This window comes from Balaenoptera borealis (assembly GCF_965194805.1).
Source record: "Balaenoptera borealis genome assembly, chromosome: 6".
NCBI lineage: Eukaryota > Metazoa > Chordata > Mammalia > Artiodactyla > Balaenopteridae > Balaenoptera > Balaenoptera borealis.
The window spans coordinates 28,051,320-28,062,940 of record NC_138863.1 but is presented as its reverse complement, the minus strand read 5'-3'; the positions used below and the strand labels follow the sequence as shown (position 1 = coordinate 28,062,940).

The following is an 11,621-nucleotide window of genomic DNA, read 5'->3' as shown; positions in this document are numbered from 1 at the left end:
CCATACTCATATTTATTTTCCCTGCTCCTGTCTTGGAATTAACCACTTCTCCTAGGAGCCCTGGTTCCTTTTATTGGAGAAGGGTGCTTAGATATAAAGAAAAAACATGCTATTGTTTTCCCTACACCACACACAATACTCCAAACGCTCTGTACTCTGGTCCCCAAATGTGTGGAGGTTCCCCCCATCCTCCGCATCAAGCAATTCTCCAGCACCAACTGGGTGTCATACAATATAACTCAATTTTGACACTATCTACCCAGAGATAGCATCAGATCCCGTGGGTTAAGGGCTCAGTCTTACAAGACTGCCTGCATCCTCTTCAGATGGCAATCGCATCCAGGTTATCAACTGTGCTTCTGACCTACTGGCTATAAATTGGAGGTTCTCATGACCTCCTCCTTGAATTTCGTGAATTTGCTAAACTGTCTCAGACAACTCAGAGAAACAGTTTATTTACTAGATTACAGGTTTATTAGGAAAGGATATTTTTTAATAAAAGGACTTTTAAGAGGTTTTAGTTTTAATTTGTTTAAGGAGTATAAGTAGTGGTTTAAAGAAAAGACTTTTGCTAAAAATAGCTGGTGATAAGATCATGGCTATTAAACTCGTTTCTTTCACAGAAGTGGCTACTCTTTTGTTTCTGAAAATTTCTTAGGACAGGTTTAGCATTCTAAAGAGTCTAAGGTTTTATATATATATCATTTGTTGCCACTTAAAAATCTTGGGCAGAACAGCCAGATGGAAGAGCTGCATAGGGCAAGGTGTGGGGAAAGGGGCTCAGAGAATCTATGCCCTTGCCTGGTGCATAACTCTCCCAGCACCTCCACATGTTCACCAACCTGGAAGCTCTCCAAACCTCGTCCTTTTGGGTGTTAAGTAGGCTTCATTCCATAGACATGGTTGGTTAAATTACTGACCACCTCTCCCTTCCCCAGAGATGGCTGGTGGCAGTGGCGCTGGATGTTTCAAACTTCTAATTACAGGTTGGCCCCCCTGGCTACCAGTCCCCGTCATTATGGACTTTCCAAAAGTCACCAAAGTTCCCAGGACACAAAATGAGACAAACGGGAAAGCAATAGTTGTTCCTGGGAAGGAAAGAACCAATGGGTAGCCCCAAACCAAATTCACGACAGTCACAATTCAAAGAACTAATTCTTACAAATGGTTTTCTCCACTAATCTGAATTTGTGAAGGAAAGGTCAAATTAAGCCTATGTAAACTAATATTTCCATTTGTGGTTCATTTGCACCAAATTGAACCCAACCGAATCCTACTTTCCACTAGTTATTCCTAGAAAGAATTTCTAGATTACTTTGGTAATTATAATCACCTATTCTTATAAACCTCTTAGAGAAGAAAAATATGGACCTATAAAGAAAAACGTTTACAAAAGGGAAAATAAGGTTTTGTCCATACTTTACATCTGTGAATAATGGATAATACCTTACAGAAGAAGAGGATTTCTTGGGGTCATCCAGGGACTTTGGAGGCATAATTGTTCACATCTATGTATTCAAGCCTCCCCTTGTAGCAGATATCTGTTACTTTGTCAGCCCAATATCTCTTCTCTTTGAGAACTGCTCCTCCACAGGTAGAGCTAGTAATCCCAAGGTCCTGTCTCCCCAACACATGGTGGTCATGTGACCAAGGCTGGCCAATTAGAACATGCTACCCTCTAGGAAGCACTCATGGTTCAGGGCTGGCAACTCACCCCTGCAAGACTAACAGGAGTCCTTTTGAGAGAACTGATCTAAATGTTTAGGGAGAGAGATGGGGATTTTGAACACTAGTGATCTGGTAATCCTGGATTCCTGTGGACTAACTCATGGGGAAAGCCTGTTTAAGGATGAAGCCCACACGAAGGAAAGGATATCATTGCTTGAACCCTTGAATGCATTTCAGCGTGACAACAGCTGTGACTTCCTAGTTCTAATCCTGTTTCAGTTTAAACTCCTTTGAGTTGACCATCTGTCACTTGCAACAGAAGGCATCTACTCCACCTCCCTAGAATCGGATAAATAAACTCCCATGAGTAAGAAGGGATGCTCAGAGTAAAGTTCAATTCTCACCTGCACAGAAACCCTCTATTATTCGGTGGATGCCTGAGCCCCTCAAGGAACAGGATGGTCACTATGCTGTGCCTATTACATTGCCGCTATTTCTACCTGCTTTAAAGTCTTTTTTATGTTGAGCTGATAGAAGTCTCCCCATAAATTATACCCATTGGTGTTGCTTCTGTACTGGACTCAGAAAATTAGTCTGGGCTCTTTTTCACATGGGATCCTTTTAAATATCTGAAAATACTTTTTCTCTACAGTTTCAGTAGTCCCAGTTTCTTTACTCTTAGGAGATGGTTTTTAGACTCTTCACAATTCTGGTATCCTCTTTAGAAAATGTGACGTTAATAATGATACCTTTACAATGTATTGCCTAGAAATGAGAAATTTATTTGACTAGTTTGGAGAACAGTAGATCTATTATTTCCTGTATTCTAGGTACTATAGCTCCCTTACATACTCTTATAATTACATTATTTTTAGCCAAGCTTTGGGCTTCTTGATAATTTTTAAAAGTCCACAACAAGTACAAAATACAATACTTAGGACAATAAAAAGATAAATAAAATGTAACGACAATAGTTAACATTTAATGAGTTACTATATGTCAGGCATTTTATAGCACTATGTTATTATTTACATCTTACAAACGCCCCATGAGGTGGCTTCTATGATTAGCCCCATTAGGCAGCTGTAAAGACTGAAGTTGAGAGGTTAAGTGCTTGCCTGATGTCTCACAGCTAGTGGATGGTAATGTTAGTATCTAAGTTTGATTCCCAAAATTAGCTCTTGAGAATTCAGGAGCAAAGCTTCTAACAGAAAACCAGCTAGAGGGTTATGGTAAACTGTAACTGTGAACGCGGAAGCATTTTAAAAGTTGTAATGATTATTAGTTAATTTAAATTTGTTGAGTTGAAATCTGTTGTTGCTGCTGCTTTTTTTTTTTCCTAGTGCTGTTGCTTCTTTTTTTTAATATTTATTTATTTATTTATTATTTTTTTCTTTTTTTAATCAATCATCAATTTTATACACATCACTGTATACATGTCAATCCCAATCGCCCAATTCTAGTGCTGCTGCTTCTTAAAGGCAAAATTGAGTACTGTGAATCCCTGAATGGAGGATTGTAATGGAGGATGAAGGGGGAAAAGAAACATTTTAAATAAAGCCTGATTAAGGGACTTCCCTGGCGGTCCAGTGGTTAAGACTCTGCCCTTCCAGTGCAGGGGGCGTGGGTTTGATCCCTGGTTGGGGAACTAAGATCCCACATGTCGTGTGGTGCGACCAAAAATAAATAAATAAATAAAAGGGAAGTTCTTTAAAAAAAAAAAAAAAAGGCAGATTAAGTAAGTATTAAAGAGGAAGAGTTTTCAAGAACAAAAGTGGTGCAAAAAGTGAGCTGTAGGACCTGGAAACCATGATGAAGGATCTGGTGAGACTTAGTTTAGAATGGACTAGTCTGATTTCAAGGAAAGAAAAGATGATGAGGTACAACAGGGTTTATCTTATTTTCCAAGTCAGGACTCTGAGAGGGTGAGGCAGGTGGCCACAAAGTCTGAGTAGGGCTCTGGGATCTGGGCTGATTTGCAGCGGTCCCCTTTCATGTGGTACGTGTGGTGAAAATTTTCCGGAACTCTTAACAAAGCCCAAAGGCTATGAGAACAGGAGCTATATTTATGCGCTCTATCAACAGTTCCCAATTCCCACCTTTGAGACCAGCGTAAGCTGGCAGTGGGAGGATTCAGGCAGAAAGACAAACATCATTTGGAGGATACTGCTCAAAGCAGCCTCAAGACGCAAGCTTGGGTGTTATTCTAAAGAGCCAAGGTCATGGCTTTCAAATGCAAGGATGGACAGAGGAACTGCCCTACACACTGCTCATCATGTCTGAATACACCTAGATTGATCTGAGACATTTTAAGACCAGTGGGTTATGAACAACCATATATGTCTGTAGATACTGAGAGAGGGATAGAGACACAGAGGAAGTCAGCCAATGACATGTGGCATAGCTGTCTCTGTTTTCTAAAAGAGATGAATCAATATTCTGGTAAAAGAACCACTCATATACAATGGTAAGAAAAAATGTAAAGGATGTAAAAAAGAGTTGGTTGAGAAATCATAAGTATATAGGTGTTGAGCTTGAAGGTGAAAGTGAAGGAAGTATTTGAACAAGGGTATGGGATCTATCTTACTCATGAACTCAAAGTTTCATAAATTAGAAATGGATCTGTCAGATGTTGCGAGATGGAGGAGAAGGCATAGGCTCTGAGAAAAGGCACAAACAAATGCTGGATTCCCTTCTCCGAAGGGCCACAGCCGCTCCGGTGAACACAGACCAACCATCATGCCTTTCTTCACCTTCTCTTAGGAAATGCCTATGCTGTGTCACAAAGCTCTCAAACACTGCTATTTGAGTACAATTTACACTTACTTAATAAGCTCTTCGGCTAAGTTATAAGTTTACCTTGGCTACACGGCATAACAGTATATTTAAAAGGTGCAAAATAATCTCTTACCAATTGTGATGTTGGGACAAACTTTTAAACCATACCTGCCTTCCTTCTGGTGAGCACTGGGTGGTGCTCTCATCTAAGAGGAAGGAAATCTAGGCAGTTGTGCACCAGGCCTCTGTCGCTCTACTTACCACAGCTTCGAAGTCCTTAATCTCTCTCTCTCTTAGTAATTCTAAATGTGGGTGCATAGGCACCCTGGTAATTTTTGTTTGTTTGTTTATAACAGCTTTATTCATAATCACATTTATGTTCAAACTGAAGGAGATTTATAGATGTATACAGGGCATCCTGGTATTTTTAAGTATTCATTACAATTTTCCAAATTTCCTTGATGAATCTGTATGTAGTGCTTTTTAGTATAATGGGCAAAAAATTAAAAGTGATATAAAACAATTAGATTCCACTTCTCTAATTATATTGGCATTGTTCCTGCTGACTTCAGTGTTTCTGGATGTATCTGGTCTGAAGAACTAGCTAAAAAGTCATTATGTTAAAAACAAAAACAAAAACAAAAAACCTCTGTTTATTGTTTAAAATTTTATTTTATTATTTTTTTAAATGAAAGATAAAACTTTTATTGTGTAAGTCACTGAACTGTTGGTGCTCTTTGTTACAGCATTTAGCTTTCCCTGACCCATACATTCTTCTTTGTCTTGTGCTCTTAAAGCTGGAGTGCACCCCAGGCTTCTCTACCTACACTCACTCCCTTGGGCATCCTGTTCAGACTTATAACTTTCAATACCATCTACCCACCAATGACTTACAAAAGTAGATCTCCAGCCCAGCCTCTCTCCTGAACTCCAGGCTAGTATAAACAGTTGCCTGGTTAACGATTCCACTTAGATGTTCACGGACACCTCAAACTCATCTTGTCCAAAATGGGACCTCCTGGTTTTCCTCCACAAACCTGCTCCTCTGCAGATCTCCCTGTTTGGGTTGAAGGCAACTCCTTCCTTCCAGTTGCTCAGACCAAACCTCTCTCTCACCTCCACATTGAATCCAGCAAGAGTTTTTGTTGGCTGCACCTTCAGAATATGTTCAGAATCTCACCACTTTTCACCTCCATAAATGCCACACCCTGTCCTGAGCCACCATTCTCTCATCGCTAGTATCTCTCTGTTTTCTCCCTCTCCCCTTCCTCTTTCTTTTTATTTTCAAGTTTCTTCAAATAACCTTAGCAATTAATCCTAACAGAAGCAACCCATATCCCCAAATAATGTATTCAATATTCTAGTTTTGTTCTTAGAGAAAAAAAGTTGTTTTTTAACGAGAGCTGGAAGGGCCGAGGAGAAAGTAACTAAGTTAAGAAGCTATTGGAATAGTTTTAATGAAAGGTAATGTGAGAAGGAGTGCCAGTGAAAATGTAAAGGTTTTAAATAGCTTGTGTTGATTATTACACAACCAACTTTTCTTTTTTTAAAAGAATTTATTTATTTTATTTATTTTTGGCTGCGTTGGGTCTTCGTTGCTGTGTGCGGGCTTTCTCTAGTTGCGGGGAGTGGAGGCTACCCTTCGTTGTGCGGTGCGGGCTCCTCATTGCGGTGGCTTCTCTTGCTGTGGAGCACAGGGTCTAGGCGAGTGGGCTTCAGTAGTTGTAGCACACGGGCTCAGTAGTTGTGGCTCACGGGCTCTAGAGCGCAGGCTCAGTAGTTGTGGCGCACGGGCTTAGTTGCTCTGCGGCATGTGGGATCTTCCCGGACCAGGGCTCGAACCCGTGTTCCCTGTGCCACCTGGGAAGCCCCTACACAATCACCTTTTCCAGTTCACAGGTCTGAGTAGGCAGCTAGCTTCGGCCTCTTGGAGGAGAACGGGGTCACATTACTTGTGGAGGAAGCAGCAGTGTTAGTGTTTTGTACTAACGCTTCTCCTTTACTGGTTTTTGCTTATGTGGATTTGAAATAATTTTGCTTGTTCCATTGCTCTCCTTTTATTTTTTAAAATGCTTTTGGCTTTAGAGCTTAGGCTCTAGATGCTGGTTCTGAGCCTACTGACAATATCACTTCTGTCTCAGCCAAGGTCTGATGACTAATGCTGTTTCCCTCACAGATCTGGCCTTAACTATCAGACTACCTTCTCTCTTACTTCTCTGGGCCCTTCATACTTCGGTCAAATCAAATTACTCATTGTTTCCCTCGTATATGCCATGCTTTCTTCCCTGTGGGACAAGATTAGTTCATGGTGTTTCCACAACATTTATAGCCATTTCTCCCAAATGCATAGAACTTAATAATAATAATGATAATGATGATGTTGATAATAATAATTGTAGACAGTTGGTGAGCACTTACCATGTGCCAGGCACTGTACTTAGTGTTTACAGGCTTTATATCATTTTAACCTCACACCATGCAAGGGAGCTACTTTTACTATTCCTATTATACTGACGAGGTACACTCTGCCCAGATCCTTTCAGGCCTTCTTTCCAGCTCCGAGTGCTCACCCCCAGCTTCTGCAGGCTTTGCTGCTAACGCTTGCCCTGCAACCTTCTGACGATTGCCCCTCACCAGCCAGTGAGGACTCTGGGAGTTTTGTGTCTCCCTTGCCCTGTGATCAATGGCAAAGGGGACGGCTGGCGGATAACCAGCCCCCAGATCCTTTGCCTCCAGGCGGGAGAAACTCGGAGGTATGATCCATGCTCTGAGGCTCTCCAAGGGATCCGGCTAAGTTGGCTTTTTCTTCCCCATCTTGCTTCTCCAACTCCCTCACCTTTCCTTGTGGGACCACTTCCCCATGAGTCACTTTTCCTGAATCCTTGGTTCATGATCTGTGTCTGGGGGAACCCGATCTGAGACTCTTGCCTGGCTCATACAAGGTATAGTTGAGATTCAAACTAAAGCAGTCTCACTGCAGTCATATTTTAGAGTTCTAATCCCTTTGTTATTTTGCCTGTTATGTCGGTATGATAATCTGTTTCAATCTCTTTTTCCTAGCATTCTGTTAGAAATTTTACCAGAAGAATTTTGGAGCCGGATCTTTGATACTTGATAATAAGCCAGATCTTTGATAATTCTCAGTGTGGTGGTGGGAATTCAAAGTCGTTCCTAGGGATGGATGAAGTTGCAGCAGGAGCGTCTCAGACACTCTGACAGTATCTTGGGCTTCCTCCTCAACGCTCCCACGGCCATGTAGACATACATGCCACAACCATGCTGCTGGGACAATTATTTTTAAAATTCTGTTGGATATTCTGCTCCCTTCATTGTTGTTTCCTGGTACAGAGCCCAGTGTCTAAAAATGGAGGTGTTCAATCTTTTCGGATGTAATTCTGTAGTACAAGAGACTAGATTTAGAACTGCAGTTCTTAAATTTCATTTGCATATGAATCACCTGTGGGGTGGGGTTTAGGATTCTGTCTTTTAACTGGTGTCCCAGGTGATTCTGTTGCAGGTGATCCTCAACTCATGACTGATACTTTGAAAACACTAACGTACAAGGTCCAGATACTCAGTAATAACTAAGGAACACTTACGTTGTAAGTTCTTATTATATATCAGTTGCTTTGTGCCTGGCATCGTTGTAAGAGAATTACGGCTATTAACTTAATTAAGCCACATTTAATTCCTATAAAGAGAAAAGTATTATTACCCCCTGTTTTACAAATTAGAAAACTGAGACACAAAAAATGTTAAAAGTGCTAACTTGCTCCATAGCCTATAGCTAGTAAGTGGATGTGGACCCAGGCACTCTGGCTCCAGAGCCTGTCCTCTTAATTGCTACCCCACACCACCCTTTCCACTGATACATGTAAGAAAATCCATATTACTCCCAGCTTTATTTTTGCTGAGCCTTTCTTTCCAAGGAATCTGAAAGGAAAAGAAAGCTACATAACTGCAGGAGACACACAGGAAATATTTTATTCACTTCCAGATGGAGAAAACGGTAGAGTAAAAATATTTCAATAGAAATCCACGGCCCTCCTCAAGGAGCCCACTCTGGCATCCAGGGTCCCCCAGTCGTGGTAGTGCCTGTAGTCTCCCGGCCTCAGTAGGTACTGCCGCCCCCGGTAGTTGGGCATCTCGTAGAGGACCCACCAGCCCTCCAGCACGTGGAGGGAGTGGATCTCACTGAAGTGGAAGCGGTCGCGGAGCGAGGAGCAGTCTTCCGTGAACTCCACCATCTGGCCTCGGTAGTCCTCCCGCTCGTAGATCCTCAGCCGGTGGGAGCTGGTCTGGGTTCAGCAATCAGCAAATGGGAAGAGTCGGAAAACCTAGCTTTTAGCAACCAGTCACTCACACCGCTGGGGGAATGGGCAATTTTTTAATCTTTTCTATATCAAAGATGACAAATTAAAAAGACAGCCACCACCAGGGCCACTGTGTACAGTTGGGTAGATTGTACACTGCCAAACTGAAGAGGGGGCCATTCACATAGATCAAGATATGCATGGTGCTCCATAGTTTTCTAGGGCCACAACCTACATGAATCATATTTAGTACCTACTTACTACCATTCTTAAGTGACAATTTTTATATATACTTTGTGCTCTCTCCTTTATAGACTTAAACGGTGGTCTGGAGCTCTCCTTGGAGGATATAAAAATAATTAGGTATTAAAATAAAAAGACAAATATATCCCTGGCAAAAGGCATTATTTTCAATCTCAACAGCATTAGAAGAGGCTGGGGAGACAGGAAGTGGAATTGCTTTCCCCAAAGTGAAGCACAGATGGTGGCAGTCCAGCCCAGGCAACTCCTTAATCCCTTCCTTTCTGCTTTGAGTCCTGCTATTCTAAAATCCTGAAAAGCAAGAGCCATCGTAACGATTAGGTTTCAGTTCTCACCTCTAATATATGGTCTGGCAAAACACTTTTAGGTAATTAATAAAAATAGAAGCTCAAGATCATGAAGGAGGCCTGTCTAGATCAATAGATTATAAAACCTTTAGAAAAATGGAAGGGCAGGCTGTCAGTCCTGGGCAAATCCTGTCTGTCTCTTCCAGAGCACTTGTTCTTTCATCTGCTTGTTCCTTCCCAGCAGGTACCCACTCAATTCCTTCTTCCTTCTTCCACCATTAAATCCTTGTTAGGAAAGGTTCTCATAAGCAATTCATTCTGAGGTATAAAAAATTGCTAATAAGGTATCTTCCATGGTTTGCAGAGGACTCACATGTGCATTATCTAATTTGATCTTCACAACAGCCTGACACATGTGGAGCAACCATTCTAAGTCTTTTCTTAAGAGAAACTAATGACTAGAGCTTTCCAGCTGTAATCAAAGAGTCAGGGCTGGAAAGTGTAAGCCCAGATTTCCAGGCTCCTAATGCCAGTCTGGGTCCTATCAAGGCTTTCAGCCCTCTGAGGGGATTTCAAACTTCCCCAGAGTGGTACATTTTCCACAGGACTCTGTCATAGGCAAATTAAAGCATCCCTAACTGTGGAATTCCAGGCTACTTGGGCTTTACTTGGGTAGCAGTGGGCTTTGCAGGTGCTACTGGAATCACATTGTTGGTTATTTGTTTTGCCTAATCAAAAAGCAGAACTTGAGGGACCCTTGATGTTCATAATGGTTAATATTTGGAGGAGGGGGTAGTTTGCCAGGTGCTGGGCAATCTCCTTTTGACCTCATCACAGCTCGATGAACCAACTGCCCTTATTAACCCCGCTTTACAGATGAGGAAGGAGAGAAGTAGCCCAATAACTAGCCTAAGGCCACCTGAGTGTGAGGAGTTCACCTGTTGCTTATTCCTCAGCGGTGGCACAGACACTCTAATACCGTGCACCACTTTTGCCCAGTAGAGGTGAGTATAATTTTAGCAAAGGAGAATACAATTCCAATTAAGAGCATTGCATCACTCAATATTTTAGTAGAAAGAAACCTTAAAGATATTAATAAAGGGAAAGAGAACCCGGTTAGAGCCAGCAAAAGAAGGCCACCGTCCTGCAGCCTGACCACTGCGTCCGGAGCACTGGTGTGACCCGAGGGCACGTCAGGCCCAGGGGAACCGGACTCACGTGGGGGATGAGGCGGCAGGAGCGGACGGAGTCGTTGAGGCCCATCCACTGCTGGTAGTCGGGGTAGTCGCCGCGCCGCAGGAAGTACTGGCTGCCCGAGTAGTTGGGCTGCTCGTAGAGCATCCAGCAGCCGCTGTCCACCCGGATGGAGTTGCAGCGGCTGAAGCAGGGCTGCAGGTTGGAGTGGTCGCTGCGGCACTCGTAGTGGCGGCCCTGGAAGCCCCGGTCCTCGTAGAAGGTGATCTGCAGGGAAGGGAAGGACAGGGCTCAGAGGCCTGGCCTCCAGGCCGGCTGCGGGCCCCTCCCGCCGGCGCGGGGCTCACCTTCCCCATGGCTGCTGGATGCGGGCACGCGAGTTCAGTGCGGAGGGGCGGGCGCGCGGGTCTATATAGCAGGAGGGCTGCTGCGTTGGCAGGAACGACACAAAAGGGGCCCCCGGGTGAGGAGGATTTCCTCTCTCTCTTCTATATAATGACGGCGGGGGTGGGCGGGGGACTTATTGTATGTTTTCTCTTAGACTCTCCAGAGCTTTCGAACTGATGACCCGCGTAAAACTGTCACTTGGTGCCTCTGGGGCCTTTAAATGAAGCCTATTCAGGAGATTGGAAGCGAGCAAAAGCGCCTAACCGGGTTAATACTTGCAATGAAATATTTTTTAACCTTTTTGAATTTCGAAATGATCTATTTTTGAGGAACAGCACCGGGTAGTGACCGGGTCAGAGGTCAGGATGGGCTCCAGCGGGAGGCGTTTAGATGAGAGAGCATTTCCCTGGTGTGAGGATGTGGGACGTGGGATGCACCTGCCTTCTCCGCAGGACGTCTGAAGGAGGATGGGATTCTCCTCTAAGAGGACCTCCTACCAGCCTCCCTGCTGATGAGCGGGTGCAGCAGACAGCACACCGGAGGAAAGGTGATGGGGGTTGGACCCCAGGAAGCCCTGTTTAAGCACCTGGCTCGGCTCTGCTCCCTGGAGACTGGACCAGGGCCACCTCCCGACTCAGCCGCTACCTCTAGCCCACCGGCAGGAAGCCCGCAACTTTGGAGTTCACGAGGGGACTAACGGGTGGTTATTACTCACACCGTGACTTTTCATTTA

General features: G+C 43.6%; 1 protein-coding gene across 1 annotated transcript; it reads right to left on the bottom strand.

Moving 5' to 3' along the window:
* Positions 1-7,778: 7,778 nt before the first annotated feature.
* On the bottom strand, positions 7,779-10,726 carry LOC309631005 (gamma-crystallin F). The gene is made up of 2 exons (XM_082396908.1): positions 10,526-10,726; positions 7,779-8,744 (listed from the first exon to the last, which is right to left on the bottom strand). Exons 1-2 carry the CDS (start codon positions 10,646-10,648, stop codon positions 8,472-8,474), a joined length of 396 nt encoding a protein of 131 aa, XP_082253034.1. The 5' UTR covers positions 10,649-10,726; the 3' UTR covers positions 7,779-8,471.
* Positions 10,727-11,621: the final 895 nt, after the last annotated feature.

Bases quoted from the DNA above. Each gene is read 5' to 3' on its own strand.
- LOC309631005 (XM_082396908.1), bottom strand. From the start codon at position 10,648: ATGCTCTACGAGCAGCCCAACTACTCGGGCAGCCAGTACTTCCTGCGG. The intron at 8,745-10,525 runs GTGAGTCCGGTT...TGCTGAACCCAG, and splicing joins CCTGCCGCCTCATCCCCCAC to ACCAGCTCCCACCGGCTGAG.